This window comes from Thermobia domestica, chromosome 10 (genome assembly GCF_964235325.1).
Source record: "Thermobia domestica chromosome 10, izTheDome1.hap1.1, whole genome shotgun sequence".
NCBI classification, from domain to species: Eukaryota; Metazoa; Arthropoda; class Insecta; order Zygentoma; family Lepismatidae; genus Thermobia; species Thermobia domestica.
Window position 1 is genome coordinate 130,382,607 of NC_137463.1, and position 18,382 is coordinate 130,400,988.

General features: G+C 34.9%; 1 protein-coding gene across 3 annotated transcripts in view; it reads left to right on the top strand.

Moving 5' to 3' along the window:
• Positions 1-18,382, top strand: part of inaE (inactivation no afterpotential E) — a 703,344-nt gene that overhangs the window by 530,088 nt on the left and 154,874 nt on the right. For all 3 annotated transcript variants that reach the window (XM_081728566.1, XM_081728568.1, XM_081728569.1), the window contains exon 4: positions 9,904-10,081. In XM_081728566.1, coding sequence (XP_081584692.1) covers positions 9,904-10,081 — 178 coding nt within the window. The remainder of the gene's footprint in view (positions 1-9,903; positions 10,082-18,382) is intronic.

Consider the following 18,382-nt stretch of genomic DNA (forward strand, 5'->3'; position numbering starts at 1 on the left):
TGCCTGGATCATCTGCGGATGTGTCAAACCAATATGTATTACTATCCAACTAGTATCGCACGTTCTGTTTCTTAACCTCATCCAATGTTTGTATCATCAGTAAATAACACGTTAGAGCTAACACCACTTTGACGTGGTACATTATACATGCCTCTCCTAAGACTTTTACTCAATAATGACGCGTACGCCAACTTACTAGCCACGAGGAAGTTCTAATAGAAATGAATATTGTAGATTTTCGAATTCTAACTTTAGAAGTAGTACTGCTTTTAAAGTATGTCCCTCATTGAAGCAAATCTAAGTGCGAAATCCTGGCGTAGACATCATTCAAGAAACGGAAGTACCTTACCTCATATTATTAAAATACTTCTTCAACGAAAAAGTAAAATGCTGAATATTATTCAATGCTATTTCTATTCTAATATTCCTTATTAATTATTGTTTCGTCATTTCTCAACTATTGCGTTAATTCTAGTCATTGGGATAGTACTAGTACCAGAATGAATTAGAAGTATTAACTAATTGAGATTCAATGAAAATGTGAGCGGCGAAGGTCTACGTCATGATGAGATCAATGGTGAATACACGCCATTCATAAAAGAATTTCTAAAATACGAATTGCATTATTTATAATAGATAAAAAGGTATGAAACTTTCATCAAATATATCTTTAAATATTTTTAAAAATAAAAAATAGAAAAATAAATAACATAAATATCTAAAAATAGTAATAAAAATAAAACAAAATAGATAAAATCTAAAAGTAAAAGTGTCAGAGAATGTTAACTATAACTAATAAATTCAACAAAACTGTGCCGAATATTCAAGCGAGACGCCGCACACTAATATAGAAATAAATGTTAATAATAACAATTTTGTGTCGCAAAGATAATAATAAACAATAATTATAATTCCTAGAAACAAAATTGTTGGATATACATGGTTCTTGAAAGAAATCCTATCACTGTTGCCACACTTGGTACAATTGTACCAAATTCAGCCCTTTTTGTCATTCATCGGCCCGTTGGTACCACGCTGGTACTTTCAGACCCTTTTGTGAAAACGTCGGTACAATTCTACCTAATTCAGCACCATTTAACAAATATTTGTCACATTTTCAAAAGTGTCAGTAAAACTTTTCATACATTTCACGTTACTTGTGTTTTGGTCTCTTAAAAAATGCTGTTGAGCAATCAATGTGTGACGTTGCATCGCATAACGCTACAAACTTTGTGTGTCTATTGTGCTCCTTCAGTCGTGAAATTAACAAGAATAAGGTGCAATAATTTATATTTTAATATTTTATTATAACATAACTGTTTACACACAGAGATGATTGATTTGTTCCTTGTTTTATATATTTTTATATATGGCCATAATACCGTTTTGGTTTTTTGGTCACTGTGTAATAGAGGCGCGTTTGGTTTCCTTACAATACATACCGAATATCATAGCTGTTTTCCCTATGAATTTACGGCCTCTGTTATACTTCCTACGTGCGAGAAAGTTTAATCTACTTCCACGATTGTTCGGGGTCCTCTTATTTGGATGTTTTTAAAAAATAATTTTGAAAAGAGCACTTTCTTGATTTTGACTCTTGGAAGAGGGAGGGAAGGAGTGTTCTAGAACTCTACCTCTTTTAATTTCGTATTATAGAGCCATATATTGCACTGGTATAAAATAATGAATTCAGCCCTTTTTGTTTCAATTTGGTACTATTTTTCAGCCCGCTCCAGAGCGAGGACTGTGGCAACACTGAATCCTATACTGGAAGATAGAATCAATTCCTATTAATTACCCTTGAAAACAGTGCTTTTGTTACAGACGCACTGACACCTGTTACTTATAGATATTGATGTGCTAAATTCAAATCCGTCATCAGAGGTTTCCCATTAGGATCCAGTTTTTTGTAATTTACATTTACGTTTATATTAAAACTGTAATTTTACACAACGCTACAAATTCCCAGCAGATGGCAGACCAAATAAAGAATATATGAAAATTGTTTTGCCCATACTTTATCACAGTAACATAACTTTACTACATTTTGATAAACACAATATATGATGTCCTAAAACAGGATATAAAAGCACTTTATAGTAAGTAATCCGCAGAGCCCCAGCTAGAGATTTCGGCGCCCCTACACTGAACACACCAAGAATTTTTCTTTTCTTTTTTTTTATTTTTTACTTATAAGAAAAGCAGCAGCTATTGTTATACTACACTGAATTTTTATTAAGTTGCTTGGGCAGACCATTGCAACAGCCAAAATCTATCATTATGTATTCTTTTACAAATAAGAGCTGTTTTCAAGAGACATGTTTTAGAATTTTTGTTAAACTTGACAAAGCTACATTTGGTTGTATACAAATCCACTTGAAGAACAGTTACCGAAATTTACAATACAACTACTTGTAACGTTTCAAACTATCGATAAGAAATGAAATTTCAATACATTAGAAACTACAATATGTGCTTTAAAAATGTTCGAAATGGGTAACAGATTAGTTTCCAGTAATAATTGTAAACTTTTGTAATTTTATTCTGTATGTGACCACGCAAAGAGCATTTTTATTTCGATTCTTTTAATATCAGCAATTAAATGGGTTGAACTTGTTAATGATAGACTTTCTTTTATTACTCTTAAGGGTTGGTGGTTTGATACTTTGTTTTAAATTACATCCCCCAACATAAGACAAGGATGACGATATAAACAGTGCGGGCGCTAGCCCATGTCACGTGTGCAGTTTTATTGTAAGTAAAATTTGTCAAATTTGTCATTTTGACTGCTGGGTTTTATTACCCACTTAAAGGAGAGTAAATTTCTTTTGGTCACGTGATATGGTTCGTGGTCTTTTAGTCGTCATATTGAATTCAACATGGCGCATCATGACCTTCTTTAAACGTTCATAACTCGGACATTTATGGGCTGCTTTTGATATTTTTTTTAAAGAAAAGAAAATCGTACTTTACAATTTTGTATTCTTGCACTTTTCGCGAAATCTGTGTCCTTTTCCCGGAAAATCGGAAAGAGTAGAATTGAAGATGAAATTTTATTCTATTTTCGTAATTTTCTCGAAAATGGCTAATTATTTAACGTTTTAATAAGACATAAAAAAGAAGCATAATTTAATAAGCTTTATAACGGAATACAACAAGCTGGATTTAATTTAAAACTAGGCTATATATATATATATATATATATATATATATATATATATATATATATATATATATATATATATATATATATATATATATATATATATATATATATATATATATTAAAGGAAAACTAATAGTATGTATGATTTTAATTGTTACAAAAATAGCTTTTCTGCCGTTTATAGTTTCTAGTAATATAACTGCAAAGTTTTATGTCTCCTAAGTTTTGTTGTGGGGCTTGTTAAACACCTGCACGAGTATAAAAATTGGTCACATGATCCAGATCATGGTCGTTTGGTTGCCATATTTAAAAATGGATACCAAATTACTAGATTTTTTGTTTAAGTATATATCCGTAGCTAGTGGTCCGAGTTTGCAGCCTTGTTGCTCATTTTACTCCTTTGTAAAGTAAATCTCATAGTTCTAAATTGTAGTGTGATTTGAAAAAAAAATGGAGCAATGATGTATTTTCAGTTACAATTTTAAAAAAATATATGGATTCAAAGAGCAAAAAAAAAATTTTTTTTTACAAATAGAAGAAGTATGTACTCTTAAACAAATACGTCGTAGTGGATAATACTGATACAAAATTACGAACAAAGTGTCAAAAATTAAAATGAATAATTCAAACCTTTCAGAGTCGAGATTAAGGCTGTAACAATTTACACTAGCCTGCGATGGAAAATGTGATTAGAAACTACTAACTGATTCTTATAGACTTCGGGGTGCTGATTTCAATGGAATAATCGAAAAAACTCTATCACGTAAAATTGTTTCACAAACTCACATCTTGCTATACGCTTTGGCTCTTTCTCTTAATGTTGAGTAGAGAGTACATTAAATTCGTTCTCGCTAAATGGCAGGAAGACTACTGATAATATAGTTTCAAATTTAAAAGGTAAACGTATAGGAAACGCATATATTTGATATAATTAAATTTACTTTTGTTAAGCAAAATTCAGGCACCATTCTTTGTTAAAATAAAATTTGTGAAATTCTAACGTAAATAACGCAATTCCTTATCATAGGATTGTTAGTTTATTTGTTTATAAGTATACCTAAGTTACGGGTGAATTGACTTTGAATGCAAACGCTGCTTGATGTGTGCTATAAACTCTCCATAGTGTTTGTGAAATGGTCTAAATGATTCCAAGGGGTTGTCGAAATGCATCAGATTCGTTTTGTTACATTTGAGGAGAATATATAGTAAAGAAACATCAACAGAACAGAACAGACTTTGTCAAAAAGTGTATTTCGCTTATTTTGGTGTAAAACTAGGTGATTAAGATAAATCCTGTGCTCCCCACAAAGTGTGTTATCCAGTTAAAGTGCACAAAACAACCTTTTCGTTTTGAGTGTCTATGATCTGAAGACAATCCCGAAATCATACTGATGACTGTTATTTTTGTTCATGCAACATACAAAAATTAAAAAGCAAATTGTTTATTCAAATCTACCTCCAGCAAGACACCCTGCTTTGCATTGCTCAGAAATACCTGTTACAACATTTCCGGGAACATTAGAGGATACTAGCCAAAGTTCTGAGGAAGATGATGATCAGAATACAGACGAATTTGAAGCTATTGCAGAAGACAAGAAGCCTGATCTATTTTCGCAGGCAGAACTTAAAGATTTATCTGGGAGGGTTTGCGAGCAATAATGTTGAGGATACTTGGGTTCAAATTATGGATAGCATTAAAATTTCAGCAAGAGTAAAATTGGGGCACGCGGAAATACGTAGAAACAAATCATGGTTCGATCAAGAATGTACCAAGCTAACGGAGAAGGAAAAATAGGCGAAACTACGTTGGCTACAAACTACGAACGATATAACTACACTAAATTTCGTTGACATCAGACGGGAAACTTCCGAAATGTTTAGAAGAGAGAAACGCGATTTTTTGAAAGCTTAAATGAATGAAATTAAACATAGTAGTAAAAGAAAAAACATCGAGACATGTTCAAGGGCATCAACGAATTTAGGAAAGGGTATCAACATCGTGCGTATACAGTAGAAACGACGGAACAATTCTTACTGATACAGATAGCATCTTGAATAGATAGAAAGACTTCTTTGACAATTTGCTTAACACGCAGAGGAAAATGCATAGCAGAACCATAAATTTCAGAGCCCAGCCGAACAGTAGTAGAAATTGGTATAAGGAAATTAAAGAAACACAAATCTCCGGCTGTAGACGAAATTCTAGCTGAGTTAATTTTAGCTAGAGAGAAAAATTGTGGAACAAGATACATAGACTCATTCTCCTTATCTGGAACAAGGAGGAATAACCACAAGAGTAGAAAGAATGAATCATTGTTCCAACCAACAAAGGCGACAAAGCAGATTGTAATAATTTTCGAGACATTTCAGTTGTGCCGATATCGTATAAAATCCTCTCAACATTTTATTAGGAAGAATGATCCCATATGCGGTTGAAATTATTGGAGATTATCAGTGTGGATTTAGAGAAAATCAATCTACTATGGACCTGATATTTACCATTCGACAAATACTCGAAACGAAATGGAAATACAATACCCCGGTGCATCAATTATATTGATTTTCGAAAGGCTTATGATTCTATTAGGAGATAAATATTATACAACATTTTTGCAGAATTTTAAATACCGAGAAAAGCTAATTAGGTTAATTGAGGTCTGTTTAAACCAATCCCAAAGTAAAGTCCGAGTAGGAAACCTCTTGTCACGAGCTTCCTCGTTGCGAATGGCCTGAAACAAAGAGATGCATTGTCGACATTATTATTCAACTTTATTCTGGAGTACATTATAAGGAAAATCAAATATAGCAACCAGGGCCTAGAACTGAATGGTATTTACCAGGTTATAGTGTATGCTGATTATGTAAATCTGATAGGAGGCAGTAGAAGAACAATAGAAAGAAATGCAGATACATTTTTAAATGTTTGCAGGTTTAGTAGTAAATGCAAAAAAAAAACCACTAAATACATAGAAGTTCATTGGGATCGTAATACTGCAAATTATGGATGCGTCAAACTATCAAATAACATTTTCAACAAAGTAAATACTTTCAAGTATCTAGGATCAATATTAACAGACTAAAATCATATTCACGATGAAATTAAATTTCGATTGAAAGCTGAGAATTCGTGTTATTATTCAGTTCAAAATTTTTGTCGTCGCAAATTCTGTCGAGGAATTTGAAGTTCAAAAATATAGAACGATAATCATGCTTGTTCTTTATTGTTGCGAAACATATTCGCCTACTTTAAGGAAAGAACGCAAACTGAAAATATTTGAAAATAAAGTCCTAAGACGAATATTCGGACCCAAGGGGAACGGGAATCGGAAATGGCGGAAACTTCATAATGAGGAACTGCATAATGTACACCCTTTATGAAACATTGTTAGAGTAATCAAGTCTAGGAGACTCAGGTAGGCAGATCTTGTTGCGAAAATGAAAGAAAGCAGGAACGCTTTGAAAGTTTTGACTGGAAATACAATCGGAAAACGTGCATTAGGAAGACCTAGACGCAGATGGAAAGATAAAATTAAGATGAATCTCGCAGAAATAGGAATACAAAGTAGAAACTGGATTCTGTTGGGTGAAGAGAGAAGTCATTGGAGAGGTTTTATGAATGTGGCATTGAACCTCTGGCTTCTATATGCCATAGAGTTAGTTAGTTATTTCTTTTACGGTAAAAAAAATGTAAAATATAAAGAAAATTCATAAGGTTTATGTCTGTATGTAGATAGGAAGGATATGTTTTATCTGTATGTAGATAGATAAAACAGAGCACAAGTTACACGTATCCACAGAAAGCATATCCTGGCGATACAAGTAGTTGATGGAGAAATGATTCCAATAAATTTCTTCAAATTGAAAGTATTTCATATGTCTATGAAATAAAAAAAGTCACTGGCAGTGATTAGTCTTTGAAAAAGACGAAATTCGTTGGGTTAAGTTCTGAAATTGGTTAGGAAAAACGTGATTCCAGTAACTAAGCAAACTCATCACTATCACAACGCTGAACACGTATTTTAAACTTTGACCGTGTCTGATTTTGAAAACTCTCCTAAGTACACTATAAGTCATTACTCGACACCTTGTACATCACATTGCCATTAACAAAGCTTTCTTTAAATAATAAGTAAAAATTGTTGTAACTGCTATTAAAAACTTTGGGTTGCGAGCGGAGCGAGCAAGACAATTTTTAACAAATGTATTTCTTTGAAAACCGACAACAATATTGATTTAATTGGGTGCCAATTCCTTTAGGGGGCGCCGCGTCGTTTACTCTTGTTCGACACCTTTTCTTTCTTCTTGCTCGTTCGGCGTCCCCCTTGCTATTAGCGGCCGGGGCGACCGCCTCTCTCGCCCCCTAGCTACGGCGACTGGTAATTCGTAATTCATTGTTACTCAGCTTTTGGGAATCTCTCCTAATCCTTTGTGTGTTATATTTTTGTAAAACTGAGTAAGGCAATTTTGTTGATTTCGTCCGCAGTTGGTGTCTCAAATGGAAGCTTAAATTAAATTCATCTAAAACACAAATGATGTTATTTGGACTTAAAAGAAACAAGTACTGCTAAGTACGAAATCCAGAGCGTTTACATCTTACGTTGGTAGGTTAACCTGTATCTTTACAAAATAGCGTGAAGTACCATGGTGTAACTTTCGATAAACATCTCTCTTGAAACGCCCAGCTCTCCAATTTACAAGCTAATATTCGTCGCCGGATCAACTTGTTACGGAGTTTAAAAGGCACTATCTGGCATCTTAACACCAATATCATTCTTTATACATATAAAGTATTCGTTCGTCTGCTCTTATACATAGACATGTGGGCTAATTATCCGCTCCACAGAAGTCTTATGATAAACTACAAGACATGGAACACCATGTTTTACGCATTACTTATTCCTCACCACCACGGACGCCGCACATCTATAATACACTCGTACCACAGCTGTACAGCCTTCGCTCTCATTATATTACACGCTGTATAGCAGACGCTCATTCGATTCTCCATGAACTCTTAGAACAGACTCCAGCTATACCGTTACCGTTAGATCATCTTCTTGCTGTTCATGAACATGATCAGGCCACCGCACACTATATCCCCTGTTCTCGTATATATCATCCCCATCCATTCATGCATTGCACATTGATATCATCGATGAACTCCTTCGTTTTCTAACTACAAGTCTTTGAACCCGCTCTGAGTAGCCCCAGGGCAGAAGATTAATGCCCTTATCGCAACTAACATCATATATTCTTGTGTTCTGTTAATGCACTTTATTTCATCATGTAAACTACATGAAATGCTCAGGTCACCTTCTGTATGTCAAACCAGATAAATATATCAATAAATAAATAAATCTTGATACCTTTCTCCCAATGATACTACCAATAAATAAATGATCATAGTCCCAGAGGAGGCCTTACCTTCTACGGCCCGCTCATCTTCGGATGAGAATGAAATTACGTATTTAAAAAAATATTAGGTAAAATATTGGTTGATTGTAATGGGAGTGTATCTGTAAAGTGGTGTTATATGAAGTGTGTTGTACCTTGCATCCAAAACTGTGTTTTGTTAAATACAAGCGTCTTTCAGTAAAGGTTGTAGTATGTATCAGTAAGCAATTCTTGCCGCTATGCCTCGAAAATGTGTGAATGATCCATATAACTTCTGTTATATTTGCGGCGAGGTAACATTTCCGTCTCAAAGACGCAAAATAACTCAGCTTATAAGAAAGCTGATGAGCTATATTTGGTTGCAAGATAGGTGACCAGGACAAGCCGTGGACGCTACATGTCTGCTGTAGTTCATGTGGTTGAAAGCATCAGATGAAATTCGCAGTGAGCATGATGTGGAGGGAACCACGGTACTAATCTACAGACTATTACTTCTGTATGACTCAAATTGCAGGGATAACAGTTAAAACAAAAAATATTATCGTCTTTTCAACATTGCATCGGCAATACGTCCAGTGCTCCACAGTGAAGGACTTTCCATTCTAGTGATACCTGACAAATGGAACTTAAAGGAAGAAGAGGAAGAAATAGATGTAGGTGTATGTAACGTGTTCTCAGATGGTGAAGAAAGAAACGAACTAAGTTTTCAAGGAACGAACGAACCTCCCGTATCAACTAATCGGAATTAAATGATCTGGTACGTGCCTTTATTTGTCAAAAAAGCAGGCTGAGTTATTGGCATCGAAACTGAAAGTTTAAAATATTTTGTATAAAGACATCAGAATATGTACTTTCCGATAAAGACGAACATAATTTGAAGGCTTTTTCTCCCAATCGGACAGTCTGATTTTCTGCAATGATGTGAACTTATTGTTGCATTCCCTAGGACATGAACATAATCCTGACGAATGGCGACTGTTCGTAGATTCTTCTAAAACAAGTATGAAGGCAGTTCTACTTCATATTGAAAATCTGTATCTATTAATTTCCATAGCCTGTGGCTAAATTTGTTTGTCAGTCTAATTTTAGATAGAATATAGTCACATCTATTGTTAGATAGAATATATATTCTAAATTTATAACATCGTTGTTTTATATAAATTACGGAAATATCATAGTAGCCATCAAACTTGGATATGTTTCTTCTACTTTTTTCGGCTGTGTCAAGCAGTACTTATTAAATATGTGTTGATAAATTTATGGAAATGTATAACAATATTATAAAGTCCTGAATACTAAAGCGGAAACTCCAATAAGATGTAAATTTTTCTTTGTCATTTCAGGTATTGTCATCTGCAACTGGTGTGTCTTGGTGAGTGTCCTGATAACAGTGTGGTGTACTTTCGACGCAGCTGGTCGTTCTTGGGTGAAGATGAAGAAATACCAGCGAAGTATGAGAGAAGGGGAGTCCAAATTCCAGTACAAACGATCTGGTAGCCGACATAGAAACTGGAGACAAAGGTTCGTTCTTTATTTTTCGATGCAAAATAACCCACATATAGGATGAGGCATATGAATAGATTTTTAAAAATAATTTAGCATTATGGCGCATCATATAAAGGTACTAATTACTTTGTCTAGAAGATTTGTATCAGGAAAGGTAGATATATTTCAGAGTAGAAATTAATGTAACTGTTGAAACTATGGAGTAGTAAGTACTTACGAAGTACTTACTTGAAACTAAATAATGCTTTGTGAATTCCATTTTAGTGGATTAAACTATTGGGTAAGATGAATTGAAAGTCAGATATAGCTCTGTTAAATATATAGTTTCATTTCATTTCATCCTCTTTCGAGGCACCGTCTTCATACACTATAGCCTTCAGTTCTAATGGTCTTCTCCCTTAAATTATAATTAGTTCGTTGTTTCTTTTGTCCATTATATTATATTTATTTGATCTTATCAGGATCTCTTTTATGTATAGAGAAGATGATGTTCCTACCCCTGAATCCCGGAAGGGAAGACACATGAAATTTGATATATAGACTTCCCATTTAAAATTATTAGACACCGTTTTTTAAATATTTCCCTTAGAAAGGAAGAAAGAAAGGCAGGAAGGAAAACCATCCCTATTTCCCCCTATCCCGTGAAATTTTCAAAAATCCTTCTTTAAGGATACCTTATATCACAAATCCTTTATGGCATTATTATTTGCGAAAAAATTTAACCCTTTTCGCCCTTAGAATACTCATTTCAATCAAAGTTAAATATTAAAAATCTATGTCGGCCCAAGTGCAAACTGTGTTCAAAATTCGCATTTCAAATGGTTCGTACGTTTTCACGTTATGTTGAGACTGACAACTTCGAAGTCCTTTTCATATATTAAAAAATAAATAGAAATTGGCTCCTTCTCTCGAATAAAAGCAAAATTTTCGGAAATGCGTTGACATAGCCCACTTGTTTTAATTAAGAAATTGATATGCCAAGTTTTATATACTAACATGTCTCTAATCATAAGAAATTTCAAGATATGGCCGTATTATTATAACAATTGCAACCCCATCCTATCTTCTCACTTTTCTCATTCCTTCGAAGGGAAACATCAGAAAAAGCTTAAACACGTCTTTACTTATTTTAAATTAAATACCAAAATACCAATTTTACTAACCAAAATATTAACTTTAGAGGAATTCGATATATGGCCATCTTATTACAACGATTGTAGCTCCTATCATTTTTTCTTCCCACCTCTTCTTCCCTTCTAGGTGAAATATCAAATGACGGAAAAACAGGTATCTAATTATATTAAAATGAGATCTCCATATTTCAAATGTCATTTCTTTGTCCTTCATAGATTCGAAGATATGAACATTTTGCTGTAACAATTCAATTATCACCCCTATTTTGCCTTCCGTGTCGAATTCCCAAAAATCGTCCCTTGACCTTATGTCACAAATACTATGCAAAGTCGTAATTCCAAATGTCTATATTGAGTAGTTTGACCTGGGCGTTGATCAGTTAGTCAGTCAGTCACTCACTCACTCAGGACTTCTTTTTATAGACAGAGTTTTGCCACAGCTTGTTACAAACGCCGGCCATCATGCGCTGGAAAAGGTTTATGTTAGGTTTTAGCACAATACAGAATCCGTCATTGTAACTGTTCAAGTGACGTTGCGTCCCATCCTTAGCATCCGATCACCATCATGAAGTCCATATCCTCTTAACTAGACAAGGTCCGGCACCTTTGGTACATTCACATACTTTGGCACAACCGGTATGTTTTAGCAGTCAACAAATCCAATATTTTTCTAGCATATTACAGGATTCGACCAAAGTATGATTTGTGGCATGCTAATGATGTTTGCTTGACAAAAGCACGACTTTTGGCAGACAGTTTGAAATATACACGTCCGTGTTCACAGCTAATCCTTTTCAAGTTTGCACGGAAAAGCTGGAGATACCTTTTCCGGTTATCGCGCACCATGCTAAGACTTTTGCTTATATTTTGATTTCAGGATTTATTTTACACTCACGATGTGTTGACTTGTCCGCATTGTAAAATCTCTGGTTTGTGACATCATTACTGTTTGCAAGTGGAAAGTACTGCTCGTCGTTCATATTGACAATATCACCCTTCGGCACTGTTTGCCGCAGTGCACCATTTTTTAAAATTTCTTGGAATTGTTTGGCGGTATATTGGGGCTTCATATTGCGACGATATCTCTTCAGACCAAATTTCTTCAATCCGAGGCAGATAGTGATCTTCGACACTCCGAATTTGGATTCTACTTTACAAGCACCTAACTCCAATCCGATTTCCTGATGCTTTCTTTAATTCATGAAGCTTTCGTTGGACAAAAGTGGTGTTCTTCCCGATTTCTAATTTCCAGGGACAATATTCTTTTCGTATCTTGCAAACACACTTTATATTGTTCTCCGACTGATACCTTCGTCGAGAAAATGATGTACACTATGCATTTTAATATGTTTGCCCAACATCGTATGGACATGTCGTTTGCGCAGCAATTCCCATCTTCATGCACTACACAGTACTACACACAACATGCAACTAAAGACATCAGCCAACGCCTCCAGCATCTACACAGCGTTGTGCAGATATGATGACTAGAAGCTCTTTCTATTTGTAGTTTGTGCCTCTACGTGTGATGCACACCTTACAAATTCTTGAAGTTTCTTACCTATATTCTTCAGAAAGACCGTCTCATACGATGTTTATTCAGTATAATACTAACAGAGCACAAATGTTCGTATACAATGCTACAAAATCTCATTGTAGCAAATACTCACCGTGATGTTTTGCTTGTCTTCTGTAATTTCATCCTTTGTATTTCGGCTTTTACTGACAAAACATAGTGCTACAAACTGAATCGTAATCATTTGATAGAAATTATATTCACCAGTTGCTTGTAAGAATTAAGTATAATACAATTTTTCTTAAAATCTGTAGGATAGCTATGCAACCATATTCAGCATAACTTACCCTGAAAATCTTTCGCTATCTTTATTTAAAATATCGACTTCCACAAACGTATGATTACTTCTTGGTAAGGAATTCATCAATGTTCATTTTCATCTCCTTTATTTTAAAGAAGAATTATTATAGTGGACCATATTATGTAGAGATACTTGTTTCTGCGATTAAATTTCGATACTTCTTCAATAGTTGTCTAACGTGAAAATAAGTACGAACTTGGACGATATTGTGCAGTCGCCCCTTGTCAGTCCAAAAGTTCAGATGACGCGCGAACAAATTGTACATTGAGGATATCAGAATTGACAAGTTGTGCCCAGGATTTTCTAAATTCGGCATTTAATAGAGCATAAAATACGGGATCTGACCTGGATTGTATATATAAATAAAACTGAACACTTCCAAAAAAGAGACAGATTGTGATGTTAAAAGGGTTGAAATTGGTGTGAAGGGAAGTAGCTATTAGGATTGGTTAATCTACTAGTACTTACACGCAGGTCTCGGCGTTCCTTCCCTCATGGTTTCTTTTTGGTGAGTCGACCTTCGTCCATTCGTAAGTTTCCTAGATCTCTCCTTTCAAACAAGCGGTGAAGCGGATGTATATTAAGATACAGCGCGACTCAAGCAGAGGAGTTAGTGTCTTGCGGTGGTTGACTTAGTCAAGATTGAAGTTACGATGTAAATGACGATATATTGTTATCAACAACTGAACAACGTTTAGGAAAGTATGTGCCCTCAGGGCTAGAGCAAGGAATGACTTTTAAAGAACTCAAAAGTCGTAGTTTGCGCTGCTACACCTTGCTTCGTTTCAAATCCAAATTCTACTACCCTTTTCAAAACTCTTCCAATCCATTTTGTTTAACGTTCCCTCTGGGTTATTTCCTAGTTTAATGATAGTTTCTTCTGTAACGGTGAAAAGTGCAGACTACATAGATAAACCATTGGTAATGTGATGACAGGAATGCGGACAGGAAAACAATCTGCTGTTTTATTGATTAAGAAATTGCACATGAAAGAATAAAACGACAGACAGCAAGAAAATTTCCTTGTTTGTAGAATAAATGAACTTAGAAAAAAAATGAAATGTGACTTCAACATTAATCACACGATGATGTTTTTCATCGAGCTCAATTTAAAATAAAATGCCCCAATCTTCGAAATAAAGGTAACTCATAATATATATAAATTCATATATCTTCACAATACTATATCAAAATCGCAAAGCATTCGTTTTGCAGTTTGGGAAATCAAGTGAATGGTTCGGAAATGTGCATTTATGGACAGAGCTGTTGACAGATCTCGGAGAGAAACATGACGCCTCTATTGTATGGCTAGTAGTTTTAAATTATATTCAAGTCCAAAGTTCATATTCCTTCGTTTTCGTCGCCTCCCACTCCTGAGTTAAGCATTCCCTAACACAATTTAGGTTTTGGGTACGAAATGTTTCTATGAAATTTCAGTACACATGCCTGTGCATAAATATCATCCCTATACATACAATCATTTTCTTGTTTCAGAATAGTGTTTGATGCGTGTTCGAATCGGCTCTAAGGAACTTTCCATACCCTAAGACCGAATGAAGCCTTCTTGAATCCCAAAGTGGTGGATTCGTTCTAACTCATGGAAACTGTTAGGCAAAATCTTTAATTGATACGCATCCTTCCAAAGGCACCCGTGTATGTGTATTGTCAAAATTTGAACAAATTTTATTTTTCCGAAAGTCACCTCGAAATCTCTTTTCCCTATCTCGAAACCTAGCCAAATCGACTTCTATGTAATATTCATATTCCGTATATCAAAATTTATAAAAAAAAGTACAAATTTCGGTCCTTTATACTACGTCTTGAAAGAAATTGGAAGTAATAATAGGAACTTTAATCTCCCTATGTACTTTTCGGAACAGAACTTCTCAAAATTCCACGTTACTCATAATTTAGTATATATTGCAGAATATTAGTACAAAATTTCAACTTCCAAGAGCGGAAACATGCTTAAGGTTTTTTTTATGCATTTTAGATATTACATTTCACAAAATCTCGTCTTACTTATTAGTGCCTAAGAAAAATATCTGCACAAAATTGCAATTTTCTATACAAAACAGTCCCAGAGATCTAGTGAATGGAGAGAAAAGGTCCAAATTTTTTTCCTTTCTGATTCTAATCGTAAAAATGAAATGAAATCTTTAAGTTTAACGTTCCACGAATTATATGTTTAGGCTACGGGACATGGATGATTTAGGCATGTGAAGGATGAAAGTATTGGCGGAATGTGAATATGGGAGGAAACGGGAGTACTACGAGAAAACACACACATGATGTTGTCCGCCACAAACTTATTTGACCAGGGATCAAACCAGGGATCCACGCCCCGGAGGTAAGCGCTCTACCACCGTGCCCTCAGCCCCGCCCCGACTCCATTCGTAAAACTTTATCTTACTCTTAGCATAGGCTCAAGAAGTCATTTTAACAAAATCAAGTTCGTACCCCCAATAACTTCGGAGATGTTGTAAGCGCCGAAAAGATGTCCAGGTTCGCTTTCCTTTTGTATGGGTCACATTCTTTCATCAGTCTAAGATTCAAGAAAAACATTTGTAAACTTCAAGTTTGTACGTTCAACAGTTCAGAATTACAATGGATTATGATAAACAAGAAAGGTTTTAAGTCCCTATCTTTCGCGAGAGTCGCATTTTGTAAAATTTTCTCTCATCATCTGGCTGTGGAACAGGGAAAACATTTGCACATGATTTTGAGTTTCCACGCCGAAAGTTTTGTGGATGTGATAAACGTCGGAAAAAAAAGGTCAGGTTCAAGGAAACAAGTTTTATTTTTCCCGTAGCGGTAACATTTTATAATACCGGTACTTTATCTTATCATCAACCCCTCCTTAATGTTTAAGGAGCAAATTTATACAAAATTTTAAGTTCCTACGACCAACAATGTATGAGATCAGATGAACTACGAAAAAATATGCAAACCTTCTTTTCCTCTCTCTAGAGTTCGAATTTCGAGAAAACCTATTTAATTCACATCTTGTTGCTCAAGGAGAACACTAACACAAAATCTGAAGTTCTAGTACAGCGGTTTGGAGATCTAGTAAATTTAAGACTATGAGATGATATTTACTTTCGCTGACAAGTGTACAATATCAATACTTCGCCTCAGCAATTCTTCTGACTGTAAGAAGAATTGCTGTAACGAAGTCACTTAATTTTGTTTGAAAGTGAGACTAAACAAATATGTTACCAGCAGTAGCGTAATTTCAGGTTTGCTGACAGAGAGGGATAGGAGCAAGACTAAGGGAGGGGAGCAATTGTCCCTCTGAAGGCCGAAATGATGCTACAGATTACATGGACTCTGAAAAGATTAGGGTTAAATTTGACTCTATGCGGTGTCATTGAAGATCAATAGTGTGTTTGGTAAGCGTGCATGTACGGGTAAAGATATAAGAATTGTTTGCGTGAATGTTGGAATCTTGAGAATATTTTCATAACTACACAATTCTTTCAGATATTTCAATATCATTCTTACACATTTACCTGGTACCCATCATTTTACAGGATCTTCTTTAGATTGTGTTTTAATATTTTTCATCTTCCTTAAATGTGACATTTAAAAGAAGTTTTGGTTTCATTCTCCGAGCTCTGGGATCAGTGGGTCTCCATATGCCTTCCCCTTCCCTTGTTAGAAACTTCAGTTGTGCATCAACGTTGCCAACTCCCTAATCATATTTTTTAGTCTTGCTTATTTAACATACGTAATATTATGCTTATTATATGTGGAGTTTTCAGTGGAAACAAGAATGTAGATGACATAACTTAATAGGAGCGTTTACATTCTATACTACTACTCAGTGGCGTATTCACGATTTTGCTTTGTTGAAGACTTTGCTAACTTTATTCCTGGAAATGTGAAAATTCTGCAAGATATTTCCTATATTTTAAAATATTAAATAAAATTTAGGGGGGGTTAATCCCGGAAGCCCCCTTAAATACGCCACTGCTACTACTTAAACGTACGTTTTATTAATAATTATAAAATACTACTAAAGTCTAATTATTTATCTATTATTGTTATTAATGATAGTAGTAGTAATAGTAGTTGCAGTAGAAGTAATAGTAACATTAGTGTTAGTAGTAGATAAATGTGGTAATGTGTGAAGGTGTTTTAGTCTTAAATTACACTTATTAAGAGTAAGAAAGTAAATTCTAAATAAGAGTAATAAATTGAGTATATAATGCTAATCTCAAGACATGGCTTTCTCTTACTTCCTAATAAGCAGCGAGGTATAAGCTGGGCCAGAACTAGTGGAGTGTGTCAAGCAGGGTACATGCCTCGGGCGCATAAAAGTGTAATATGTATATGTTCAAGGGATGCCAAACTTCTTATTTGCCCCGGGTGATACAAACCCTAGTTGCGGGCCTGAGTACAAGCAAATTTACAAAAAATATGCATGATAGAAAATCGAATCTCAATAAATTAGATCATACTATGACAAAAAGAGAATTCAAGAATGTAAAACACAAATAATGGTAGACCATTTTCATTCTGCTTTTCATGTTTTCTTGATCAGTAGATCTGTTTTTCTCAGTGTTGCCAACAAAATAAATCTTTCTCGTCTCATCTCATCTCGTAAGTTTTCAGGAGTCTTGTCTCGATTAAAGATAGATTCTTTTTCGCTTTGTCTCGATTCTCGGAATGGTTTTCACGTCTCTCTCCATTCGCGAAAAGCTTATCACGTTTCGTAAATTTATATACAATAGTGAGTGAATCTCGCAATATTTCCACAGCCGAAATAGCAGGTGCGTGTATACACTATAATCAACCGTTAGTACAAGGTCATACTGGTCCAAGAGGTAGTATAGCAAGAGGACTATTTAACACGAAGGCCGCCAGTTTGTCAATATCTTCAGTCAGTTTTTATTGGCAGTGATTAGGAATGTTCAACAACGTTTGATACGTGAACTCTTATTGCATGAGTTCGAACTTGGGCATAACGCTGCGGCAGTAACCCTAAACATTTGACATGCGAGAAGAGAAACTGCAGTGAACCATAGCACAGCAACTTGTTGGTTCCAGAAATTTCGTTCGGGTTGAAATATCTAAATCAGCCAAGGTCTGAACGCTCAAGGGTAAAAGATTGTGAAGTTATAAGACACGTCATTGGAAAAAAGATCCATTTACTAGCACAGGAGGATTGTTAAACCAACTCGACATGTTTCAGTTAACTGTAGTGTGTCACTTTCACGAACTCGGGAAAACCATCATAATCTGTCACATTGTGCCACATGAGCTGATCTCAGCTCAGGTGCATAGGAGAGTGGATGTGTGCT